The sequence below is a fragment of the Malaclemys terrapin genome, chromosome 5, assembly GCF_027887155.1.
Source record: "Malaclemys terrapin pileata isolate rMalTer1 chromosome 5, rMalTer1.hap1, whole genome shotgun sequence".
Taxonomy (NCBI): domain Eukaryota; kingdom Metazoa; phylum Chordata; order Testudines; family Emydidae; genus Malaclemys; species Malaclemys terrapin.
In genome coordinates this window covers 63804940-63818059 of record NC_071509.1, presented here as the reverse complement: position 1 = coordinate 63818059, position 13120 = coordinate 63804940, and the positions used below count along the sequence as shown (strand labels likewise).

Sequence of the window (13120 nt, the reverse complement as noted above, 5' to 3'; positions counted from 1 at the left end):
AAACCAGGCACTTTTCTAGTTTACATATAGGTAGATAAAGCAAAACCAATAAAAATAAAAAAATGCGGTGGCAAGTTTTATTTATTTTTATACTGTGTAAAGTTACAAATAACTGTTGTGTCCAAAAATATCTGATTTGTAGCCACCACTTGTTCTTAGGATATTTAATACCATTTCTGTACTTGCTTCTGTCAATGTCTTCTCACTATCATAGATAAGGAACTAGAATCTACATATTTATAAAGTGTCATCATCCTCATACAGATCATGTTGGCTGCATGCCAGATTTCATCAGTAGGAAGTGATAGATATTGTTTTTATGTAATGTTAGACTGAAAACAATTACAGATTTTGGATATATTAAATTATTTTAATTGTTTCCCAAATTTTCCCTCCTTGGCCATAAAAGCAGACAAGATAGGATATAAAGGTAACAGCACAAAAGCCTTAGGGAGATTGTCACAAAGAATCACTCTCCGCTATCTGTCTTGAAGCACGTCACTACCGTGTTTTTGTTCAGTCTATCAATGTTTTATTGTGGTCCTTATGGTATTTCATTTTGTCCGTCCTAAGTAATCAAATACGCACAGCTATTACATTTAGTTGGAAATCCTGTCAGTCCTGTCCCATCCGTATGCAGCCTGAATCCTAATGTTTGTTAGAATAGATGCTAAGCTGCTTCACTATTTCCTGGGCTTTGCTTATTCTGTGAAAAGGAATGTACTTTTGGCATAAAGTATAGTCATTAAAACTGGCCTATACTTTGTGTGATTATTTATTTAATGCACTGTAATTTCACATGAATATACGGCAACTCTGAGACCAGATAAAATTAATGTTCTCTTTTACTGCGTGCATAGAATCATACTTCAGAATCTGGAGGGATTTATTTAAAGTAACGAGGAGCTTAACAAAATCTATACCAGCAAGTGACCAATATTGCACAGGGCAAATATTAATCTATACCACCAGCACAGAAATGGTATCACTTTACATGACTGTATTTTGCGCTGTGCGCTCCTCTCGTTACTTTCTCAAAGAAAATAAAAACTTAATTTTGTCTGGCCTGCAGGTATTTTAGAGGATTGTTGCATATATTTCCTGCCTGCACAGGTAAGTGGTGTCTCAAGTGTCAGGCCAATCAAAGATGCCACTTTGTTAAGAATTAGATTTCCCTAGGTATTGTTGCTGTTCCTCTCCATGTGCAATTACAGTATTTGTGCTGTTATAAAGGCCTGTTCCCAGTAAGTGTCCCCTGTTTGTATTTTTTTAGACTGAAAATAATTGCAATATTTAAATCACTTGTGGTTTCCTTCTTTGTCTCTTTTGACAGAGGGCTGCCCTGGTCTGTGCAATAGTAATGGAAGATGTACATTGGACCAAAACGGTTGGCATTGTGTTTGCCAGCCAGGATGGAGAGGAGCAGGATGTGATGTAGCCATGGAAACTCTGTGCACTGATAGCAAGGACAATGAAGGAGGTAAGTTATACAGAGTTAAATTTTAACACTGGGGAAAATATATTGAAAAGCAAAGAATTTTACAATCGGGTGAAAAAATACTGCTATGAGAATCATACATATATTTTACTAGCTTGATGAGATGCATGTAAAAATAGATGGTACTACAACATTTACTGCCTTCATTTGGGATGCCAGCAAACCCTTAAGAGTTGGTTACAAAGGTGTATTTAGAAATTCATTAGTGACACATTAGATTCCCGATAACGTTATTTTATGCAAGGACAAAACAGTAGGGTCTTAATTCCTTGAGCATTAGAAACATATTGTACACAAATACAGAACAGTTCTAAAATCCTTACTAAGACAACATTTCCATTGACTTCATTAGGAATATCATTGAGTGAAAGGACTGTGTAATTGCATCACAGGATGTGTGCCCAGAGTATGGATCTCATTTATCCATAACCTGTGAAGACAGGACACTCCCAGCACCATTCTTTTACTTGCTATCCTGTGGTCTGTCACTTATCCAACAAACTGAATATTTCTTTTTAGATAACAAGGCCCCAAACCACAATGACATGCATGCAGGACCACTGGCTTCAGGGATCTGCCTGCGTACATCTCACTGCAGGGTTGGGGCCTAAAAGAGATATAAAAGGTAGATATAACTTATCAACCTGTCTTCAGAATCACATCTACCATGTGAAGGAAATAATATAATAAAATATTAGATTGATCTTCACATTACCCCTGTAGCTTCTCTCCCCCAGCATCTCAGAACTCTGCAGGGGAAAGCCTCCTACCCCAACCCCATCCCCACCCCCACCCCCCTGCCTCTTTGTGAATCTGGGGAAATGAAACTGCTGGGAGGGGCAACCCAGAAGCTCAGCCAGAAGAAGCAGAAGTAAGCAGCTGCAATAAGGACCTTTGGACACTGATTATGTCATCAGTGCCCAATTTCAGTTTTTGCTCTGGACATTCCTTCCCTGTTCTGACTGGCTGTTTGCTCCAATTCCCTTCCTCATAGTCTCTTTGCTTCTGCCTAGCATGATGCGGCCCTGATCTCAGTCATACACATAATAAAGAATAGTAGTAACAACAACATTTACCGTTGAGATCATACATGAGAAAATTATTGTCAAAACATCTTTGCTAAGTTTATTTTCTTTTTCAGATTGTATGTTAAGATAAATGTTTATTTCCAACACTTCTATATCGTTTATTTTATATTTTGAGTTAACTTTTCATACGTTTCACAGTTTGGGTCCTGAGGTGACCCATTAGGCTCTAGTGACCAGTTGGTTCAGTTGGGCAGTGAGCCAATATTGGACCAAGCTCTCTGCCCTGTGTAAGTTGGCACAACGCCACTGGAATCAATGAAGTAGACTTCAGTGGAGCTGTGACAGTTTATAACAGGAGAGAATGTAGCTTTAGTGTACATCTACACTGCAAAAAAAAAAACCACCCATAGCAGCAAGTCTGAGACCACTGGTCAACTGACTCTGATTTTGCTACAGTGCTAAAAATAGCAGAGTAGACATTCTCACTTGGGCTGTAGCTCAAGTTCTGAGACCCAACCCTATCACTATGTTTCAGAGTCTGGGCTCCAGCCCAAGGAGGAACAAGTACATTGCTATTTTTAGCCCTTTAACATGAGTCTGAGTCAGTTTATACAGGTTTCAGACTCACTGCTGTGGGTTTCTTTTTGCAGTGTAGATATACCCTTAGGCTACATCTACAGTTAAAACACTGCAGCACTGTAGCTATGCCTCTGTAGCACTTCAGTGTAGTCACTCACTACAGCAACAGGAGGTTGTTCTCTCATCATTGTAGTTCGTCCCCCTGCCCAGGAGGTGGTAGTCAGGTAAATGGAAGATTTTTCACACCCCTGAGCGATGTAGCTGGGTCAACTTAACTTTTTAGTGTAGACCTGTGTGATAATATTACTCTTAAGTGTGTTGTTCCATTAGTGGACTGTTTGTGGGGTGTTTGTTTGTTTAGTTTGTTTTTTAATCTATATACCACAGCAAAAGGTTTTTTATTAATTTCAAACCTTGATTGGCCCCAGTGGAAAGGATGCAAAATAATTTAAATAAATAAATAAATAACCCAGCTCAAAGGGTACTGAAAGAGAGAGAGGGAAAAGTAAGTGCCTCTTTGTTAAAAGTCAACCTAGAGAGAGGTGTATTGCTTCTCCAATCACCAAGAGTTCTAGCAATCAAGCAGCTAATTTCCCAATAAGCCATCCAGATTCCAGACCACATTAGGTAGTAGCAAAAAGACATTTCTTAGCTGTATTTGTTTATTTTAGGAGATATAATATTCTGAGCACATTTGCTGAATTTATAGCGGTGACTATTCTGGACACTGTGGTTTATGTTCTGTTAGAATCAGTAGTTAAATAATTATTGTTGTCTTGGTTGCTAGCTAAATTAAATACTGTGCTTAATGTAACTTTAAATACTGTATGCTGTTGCTTTGATTCCTAGCTGTTGTTTTGATTGATTTTGTAACCTCTCAGAGCACAAAACTCCCATTGACTTCAGTTATAGAATTGGAGTATTTTTAAACACGTTTTTTTCTAAGCATTGTTGCCATATTTCTGGAGTGGATATTATATAAGCCTTTTGCTGTAGGGTTCCATACTACACTATGGATTGCACCCTGTCTTTTAAAGGAAGGGTGACTTTTTCCTTAAACTTCCTGGGTTTAGGGATGTAGCTCACATTTTAACAATCTGTAGTGGAGTGTGGATGCACACAATGAGCATAGGCTGAATTCTGTTCTTAATGTACTTGTGAGGAGGGAAGGGACTCCATTTGAGTTTAGTGGGAACAAAGCATGTGCAGCCAAAGACAGAGGATGCTTGTACTTCCTCACTTAGAAAAATTGCTCCTGTATTACACTATATAAAAAAGACCCATATTTTATCATTATCATGTATGTAGAATTTCCATTTAAGTCAATTGTGGTTTCATATAAAAATCATCAGCTAGTTATGGCTCAGAGTAAAGTAAAATTTACATGTAAGGATCTCACTTATCTTCTGAAATGAAAGTGAAGTCTTTTTTCTCAGTTGCAATCAGTTTATCATGAAATACAACTCCATATACACAGTATAAGGAGCAATGAGGGACTGAAATATCTATTAGGAGTCTGTAGATCTTGGGAAGCTCCTCAAAATAAAAAGTTGCTTGGGCAAGAAGCCTACAGAGCTTATTTCTGCAGGAGAAAATATGTAGGCTTTATCAGCTCTACAGGTTCTCCAAGCCATTTAAAAACTCAGCAGGCACTCAGTCTCAGCAGCAACCTTCTGTGGAGTTTTATAGCGCTGATTTATACAGTAACAGCCTGGTTTGCCTATCATTAATGTCAATGGGAAAACTCTCACTGATTAAATAGGAGATTTGGATTGGGTCCTATTCTGAGCTATATGTGACCTTGAAAGCAGTCAGAAAGAGCTGTAACTGCCACTAATCATGAAAGTTGACTTATAGTGAAATAAATCTATGCAAAAAATGCCTTTCTTATACCCTGACTCCATAGTATATAGCATTTCAAAAGGAATGTCAGTTATGGGGGTTAAATGATGTTGCCATCCTTCCTTGGCCAACTTTGCAGAATTTAATTCTAAAATGCACCTTTGAGAAATATTCCCCATCAACCTCCTAGTTAATTGGTGTTTCTTTTAAAAACGGGGCTTATCATTTGTAGGTCTCTTATCTATCTTCTGTTTTGAATTTACTTCCCAAACATACCAATTTTCCAGGGGGTGGGGACAATGGGACAAAACACACTCTGGGGGAGTTCTGACCCCTCCCTTTCAATGCCTTTTTATTAATCTCTAGAGATAGCAGTTCTTAAAACAAGACCATATCCTGCTGCAGTTCTGTGCATGTTTCAGCTAAGGAAAAAGTACAGCTAGCCAAGATTTTTATTACAAGATTTTAAACTTTCTGAATGGATGAAGATTTTCTCTACACAAATATATACATACCTGCTGTACATAAAAGAACAACTTATATCTAGAATCAAAAATACAATGTAGTCTTCTTGAATTGGTAATGATTATTGATTGAACTGGAACATCTTTGATTTTCTTTGTATTTTTTTCTTTTAACTCTGAGAAATATAGCAGCTAAGTAAAGTCTAATAATTTTAGGCTAAACTAAAATACGTCAATGATTTTGTTGAGCTATTCCACCAAGGCTATTTTACTTTTTGACACAGAGGGCAATAGACAGACAACTTAGTATCACTAGACAGCACTAGCTATATAAGTATAGAGAAAGAATGAAAAATGTTATCTTAAGTTATAGAGAGCCAGATTCATAACCATCCGTCACTCGCTTGGGCAAGTTGCTGATAAACTCCACAGAAAAATAACAAACAGTGTGTACCTGTATCTTGGCTGGTGAAAATGAGATTCTTTCTCTGATTGATGTTAGCAGAGAGGCTTGTAAAAATGCATTTCCAGCTGATTAGTTCAGAAGATGTCAATCTCATGCAGTTTTATGACCTGCAGACTACACACCAGATGTACATTTGCTTTTTATAAACTAACAAAGATGAATGACTAAATTTGTGCATTTCTCTTTGGCAACTGTACCAAATATTGCCTGAGGGAGGACATGGAAGTGTAAAAATCAAAACAAAGCCTTCAGCCGTGACTGTACTGGGTTTTAATACTGACTCACATTAGTCCAGCCAAAACCAATATGGTATCAGAATATTTTGGTTATGAAAGCTTTCATATTTTAATGGAATCAGTCTGAAGAAAATCCTCCCAGGTACTATCAGTAATGCTTCTTCTTAATTCAATGTATGGTCTGAGTCGTCACTCTTTTAACCACTCCTGAAGTGCCCACTGATGTTGGTTGACTGAAGTGGGAGTTTTATGTGAGCAAGAAATGGATCATCAGGCCCTTAACACTATGCCAGGACACTAACTCTGTTCCATGTAGTAAAGAAATTCTTAAGCAAAATGCAGCATAAGGTACATTTGAAAGAAAACTTATATCATTTTAGCACATAATGCATTAATATAACCTTAGTTGATTTGCGTGTGTGGTTTTAGTTTTAATAATAAAGCTAGCTGTTTTGTAAATGGAACTATCATAGGCTTCCTCAAGCTGCTGTATCAGTATATTTTCTATTCTTTTGTAAAATACAGTCCTCTTTCCTTATCTAAATTGAATGATAATATGCTTGAGCTATTTCAGCCTTGCTCCTCTTTTGGGGAAAACAATTATCAGCTCTATGATACTGTATTAAATTACCTAGAAAACTTTCTGTAGCTAACATTTCCAGACTTGTTTTACTTGCAGCTAATTAAACAGTAATCTATTTGAGTTTGATTTTAATCCCCCACCATATTAGATTTCTAAAGATGACAGGTTTAATCTGTATCATATGTGAATGTGCTGTATCTATACATAAAAAAAAATCCACATGTGTACGTAAAGCATGTTTGTGTTAGCTAACATTCAGCATCAGCTGCTCATGAATTAAAATATAAAATGTTTAACACAGATTTTGCTCTCATACATTTTTATGAAAAAGACTTGTGAAGATTACCTTTGCCAGTAGCTGCAAACCCTTTCTTCCAAAGTTAAAAAAAATCTAGCTTGATAAATGTTCTTTAATATTTAAAGCTACTTGCAGCACAGATACATTATATAGGTTCAAGAAAGCAGTGGAGTGGGAGTTACCTGTTTCTCTTCCTTGCATACCAAATAACCTTGCATAAAAGCTACTTAACCCCCATAAAAAGTATTTAATATTTATAAGTCAGCTGTGTCTGGAGAGTCTAAATGCTTTGTTTTGTTTTAAATAAGCAAAAAATGTAATAAATATTTTTAATATGCGGACTAGACCTGCAAGATGTTGAGTGGCTTCAATTCCCATTGATTTCCATGAGAGTTTGGGAGCTCAGTACAAGATTGGGCCTTTCATTTCTTGAAAGTGAATTATTAAAAATCTAAACTACTGATATTCTTTCATACTGTAATCATTTTTAAATCCCTCTGAATGAAAAGTGTGTCTAATTGCTCGTTCAAATATAAAGAACAGAAAGAAGCATTATTCATTTGTCTGAATTTCTGCCCACAGATGGATTAATTGACTGCATGGATCCCGACTGCTGCTTGCAGAGTTCCTGCCAAAATCAGCCCTATTGTCGTGGACTGCCTGATCCCCAAGATATCATTAGCCAAAGCCAACAATCACCATCTCAGCAAGCTGCCAAATCTTTTTATGACCGGATCAGTTTTCTTACAGGGCCGGATAGCACCCATGTGATACCTGGAGAAAGTCCTTTCAATAAGAGGTGAATATGAATGGATCATTCCTTCATGAGAATAAAATGAAATTTTAAAGTGTATATGTGATTCACATTGCTAGGATGTCCACTGCAATTGTGACATTTAATGGAGTGGGCTTTCAACAAATGCAACATTATTTTTTTTAAATATTAACATGACTATTTTACCTGATTTCTTACAAAAATTAAAATGGCTAGTGCTAGTGAGTTACACATACTTTGCCATGTTAATACCTGGGTTCTAAGAGGCTATTTCATTCAGGATTAAATAAATCTTCATTAAACCAGTTGATTTGGGTTAGCTCAGTTGGCAATATATCAAACCAATGGAAACACCCCAGAAGGAAAGGCAGAGGTGCACTTTTTAAGCTGAGTTCAGTAAATAATATTAATTATGAATTAATGTAATAGGATTGGTAAGTGCATGATAGTATGGTTGCAATATGCAGTTTGACTGGTGCTTTACAGAGTAGTAATGCCCTAAAAATAAACGAGTAACTGAAAGCAGGTGTCTTACATCTCACTGAGTGAAAGAAGATGATTTACACTAGCATTCCTGAATCTGCAGTTAGCAGCATTTGATGCATTTCAGCACAGCAATTGATTGAAAGTTGGTGAACTAATGTTCCTTATTGCCCCTTTTACATTTTATACTTCTTGACCCTACAGAGTTACAGATTGCCTTGGAATTAATTGGAAAGTACATTTTTCTTTATGAAAGTGTGAGAGATATGACTTAGAGAAGGAAAGTCTAGAATTTATAAGTTTTAAAAATTCATCCTAAATTACTGGTCTTGGTAACTCTCTCAAGACAATCTGCACCAAATTAAAACAACAGGGTAAATATAGAAGCAGTTAGAGAATGTAAATTAGAGCTTATAAGAGGGCGATGGCTTGGCAGCATGGATTACATAGATGCCATGTAATGGTGTGTTTGTTTTTTTAAGTTGTATTACTGATAATCATGCTAGCAATATCTGAGCAAATAAATGCATAATCTAATTCTGCACCTTTTCCCACAGCCTTGCATCTGTCATCAGGGGCCAAGTATTAACTGCCGATGGAACGCCACTCATTGGAGTTAATGTCTCCTTTTTACATTATCCAGAATATGGTTACACAATCACTCGCCAAGATGGAATGTAAGTTTGCTGCCAGCCACTTCTATCATTAGAATATGGAGATTGCAGCTTTATTTAATTAGAGAGGCTTGTTACACTAGGAGTTGTAGACACTATCACTGCAAACTGTTCCTTTGTAAATACTGCAAAAACAGTTATCAGACATTTTCCTACTCGTTGATTATTTTTTTAATTATTATTTTGAGAGAGGAAAAAGTTCTTGGTTATTTAAACACAGAGGCCATATTCTCCACTCTCTTACCCCAGTTTTACACCAATGTAATTTGATTAACTTCTCCATTGCTTCCAGTTGTGTTACATTGGCATAAAACTGGAGCAACAGGATGAAGAATCAGATCCATAAAATGCAAACTGTAAATGGCTTTGCACAGTATGTGACTTCTTTTTACTTTGCTGAATAACCTTATGATTTCTCCTAGGTTTGATTTGGTGGCAAATGGTGGTGCATCTCTAACTCTGGTGTTTGAACGATCACCATTCCTCACACAGTATCACACAGTGTGGATTCCATGGAATGTCTTTTATGTCATGGATACCCTGGTCATGAAGAAGGAAGAGAATGACATTCCCAGCTGTGATCTGAGTGGATTTGTGAGGCCAAACCCTGTCATTGTGTCATCACCTTTATCCACTTTCTTTAGGATTTCTCCTGAAGACAGTCCCATTATCCCTGAGACACAGGTACAATGTGCTTCAATCTAAATAACATTTTCTATCAGATGTATTTTAGATTATCATAAAGAAGATATATGCTGCTGATTTATAATAATAAAGAATGTTGAATAATTAGTGAAAAAGTGCTATATGTGAGTAAGTTAACACCAATATTGTTTATTTTCAAAATCCAGTGCACGAAAGTATCACACATGCAAATACTTGACTTGTATACGTGCTTGCCATAATTATAAGATACTGCATGTCATGAATTGACAGATGTTCAGCTGTGCATTGCCTTGCAGGATCATCATATCCTGTATGTTCAAAATGGGCATAGAGTTGTGTATTTGACTTTGACTATCAGCCCTTAGTATTAAAAATTATTATTTTTTGAGAACACACCTACAAAATTGTAAGTGAGAGATGAGTTTTTTTATTGTAGTGCAAAACCCTTAGACTATAGTTTGATTAATGTTATCAATTCATTGTTAATAAATATTATGTACACTTGTATTTTTTCAGTAGTGAGAAATTTCATATTTGTGATATTTAAGGACATGATCTTGCAGGACACTGAGCACTCTCAGTACCTTTTGAAGCCTTTACACCTCTGCACTTTGTAGGAGCAAGACCTAAAGTTGGATTAAAGTTAGCAAAAAGGTGTTTTGAACTAAAAATATATGCTCTGAAGATTTTGTGTTTCTAATATAGATTACATTACATTCCCTAATCTCAAATAACTAATCATTAATATAATTTTCCTCTGCTCCCAAATAGAATTGCATTTTAAGAAATGGCAATCATCTTGTGATTTATTTTTGGCAAGGATTTTCCTGCTAAAATAACTATTTTGTTTGTTTGCTTGCTTGATTCATTATAACTGTGTAGAACATGTTTTCATAACTCTTCAGGAAAAAATATCCTTGCTTCCTGAGGGGGAACATCACAGGTGCAATTAAAATTGGTTGCATTTAGAGCTTTTAAGAAAAGGACAAAACAATTAAATAATTCATGGTAGGAAATGGTAAAGTATAAACAAATTGCAATTAAATATATTTAAGCATAAACTAGGCTACCCAGTACATGCTTTTATCCTTCAATACTGTTTTTCTACATTTGATAGCTTCAACTTAGGTCAAAAATTATTTGCATAATACAATCCATTTCAAAATAGCTCCAATTTTCATGTTGTGACAGCATATGATAGATTTGGTCCCAAAAATTGATGGGAAGTAGCAAATATATTATTATAAAACAAGGAAAAGTAATAATGTACAATACTAGTTGTAAAGAGCCTTAAAAGCTCTTTATTATATATACATATATAAAAAATAAAAACACCCCCCACCTCCCAAAAGCCATCTTCACACCTGGCTTATTGTTTGACCTATGCTAATGTGAGCACTTTTTGATTAAGTTAAAACACTAATTATTCATGCAAAAAGCTAATCATTACCCTGTGCAAAAATACAAAATAAGGGTTGTTTTCTCCACTCAGTGAATACACATAACTCCTATTTCTGCTAATGGAAGTTACACAAATATATCAAGAATAATATACCCCATAACAGTCAGATTCTAATGTCAGAAGCATGTGCCTAATGCTACATCTCCCAGTACAAATTCAGATTTGCAGCTTATTCTATTCAAAAACTATCCATTAAGTTTCTGAGGAATGCTTACAGTTGTTTTTCTGAAAAGAGCCAGAGCCAGATTTACTGTAGGGGAGATTGGAGTTGGCACAGAAAACATAGAGGAGCAATTCCCCAGTTCCCTGCTAATCAACCATCCTTCTAATGTGGATTGGCAACACTCAGCACCACACGCAGGGCAGAATGGTGTGCTGCATTAACTCTAGAGGTAACACTTCATCCCTTAAAGGTACTGTAACCCTAAGAGTGTTCTTCTGGAAACAGTACCTTTAGGGGATGATGAAGCATTACCTCTAGAGTTAATGCAGCACACAAAAGTCATTTCTACTAGACTTCAGTTCAGGACAGCCAGTTACCAAGCACTGATAGCTAAATATCATTACCTGAATTATTGTAGATAATACTTGAGTGCAGGGGACTAGACTAGAAGACCTATCGAGGTCCCTTCCAGTCCTATGATTCCAAATCCATGGACTTCATCAACAAGGAGAGAGCTCGATTTCAGGCTCTCACTGAGGAAGGCCAATTGGTTGCCAGGACCACTCTTCAGTCACAAGTAGATGCAGCAGATACATCGAGGACAGTGGCTACAGTATATTAGAATAATTGCAATCATCTACAAGCTGTTTTCACTAGCGTCCCATTTTAAAGACATTATGTCTCACTGTTGCTTTCTGGATGAAAATGTCAGCAATCTTATTTGCATCTAATTCCCTGGAATTGTCTTGATGCACATTAAAGACAGTTACATTATTCAGTTGTGTCTGTCCCATTGATGACTGGAGATGATTTTTACGTCTTCTGAAGTTGGAGAATGAGTTCAGGATGATACAGGCACAGTGAGAAGGATTCATATAAATTTTTAGTACTTTGGAAACATAGTACTTCCAGAGTACTGCAAATGACTCCAAGATCTCTTTCGTGATAGGTAACAGCTAATTTATGTAAAATTGGGATTATATTTTGTCACGTGCATTACTTTGCATTTAACATTGAATTTCTTCTTCCATTTTGTTGACAAGTCACCCAGTTTTGTGAGATCCCTTTGTAACTCTTTGCAGTCTGCTTTGGACTTAACTATCTTGAGTAATTTTGTATCATCTGCAAACTTTGTCACCTCCTTGTTTACCCCTTTTTGCAGTTCATTTATGAATATGTTGATGTCCCAGTACAGACCCCTGTGGGATACCACTATTTACCTCTCTCCATTCTGAAAACTGGCCACTATTTTTTTTCCATGGGTGCTTGAGCCCTGGAGCACCCACAGAGCTGGCGCCTATGGCCCCAAGGTTCAGAAGTTCCATTTCCCTGCACCTTCCGTGGCAACATAATCATCCCAATCTCAGCCCCCATCTAAATGATACTTTTGATGGGCATTCAAGAGCTGCAAACCAATGATGCTACCACCTGCCAATTCCCACACACCATTTAGCACTCTTTTTCTACATCTGGAGTGGAATACAATGGTCAGGAATACATCATCCATTCCAACTATGTGATCAAATTTACCTCTCTTCCCCCTCCAAAACCTCCGTTCTCCACCCTTTTCAGGGCCATTCTTACTAGGAGATTCTCAAACAACATAACAGCAAGGAGCTCTTTTCCCACTATAAACCTTGTCCAGGTATGTCTAACACTCCTTATTGCTGGTGGGATGAATCTTTCTGTGGCTCTGACGAGGAGCCATTTTGAAGTTGAGCTTTAGTGGCTTCCCTTCCCCTATGCTTCCATGGCTGGATACCATTGATGCTCAAAGTGATTAGATTGACTTAGAGTTTCTGCAGGCCCTTGATCAGTTTGGCGCCCAGAGTGTATTCCCCTGACCCGCATCCTCCTAATGAGAGCATAGGAACTACAAAGATTTTTTCTTCTACTATTTTCA

General features: G+C 36.8%; 1 protein-coding gene across 4 annotated transcripts in view; it reads left to right on the top strand.

Moving 5' to 3' along the window:
- The window catches only part of TENM3 (teneurin transmembrane protein 3), a 982465-nt gene that overhangs the window by 902726 nt on the left and 66619 nt on the right, over positions 1 to 13120 (top strand). For 3 of the 4 annotated variants that reach the window (XM_054029684.1, XM_054029686.1, XM_054029685.1), the window contains 5 exons: positions 413 to 430; positions 1334 to 1480; positions 7577 to 7793; positions 8810 to 8929; positions 9349 to 9610. In XM_054029684.1, coding sequence (XP_053885659.1) covers positions 413 to 430; positions 1334 to 1480; positions 7577 to 7793; positions 8810 to 8929; positions 9349 to 9610 — 764 coding nt within the window. The remainder of the gene's footprint in view (positions 1 to 412; positions 431 to 1333; positions 1481 to 7576; positions 7794 to 8809; positions 8930 to 9348; positions 9611 to 13120) is intronic. The other variant, XM_054029687.1, reaches the window with a different exon arrangement.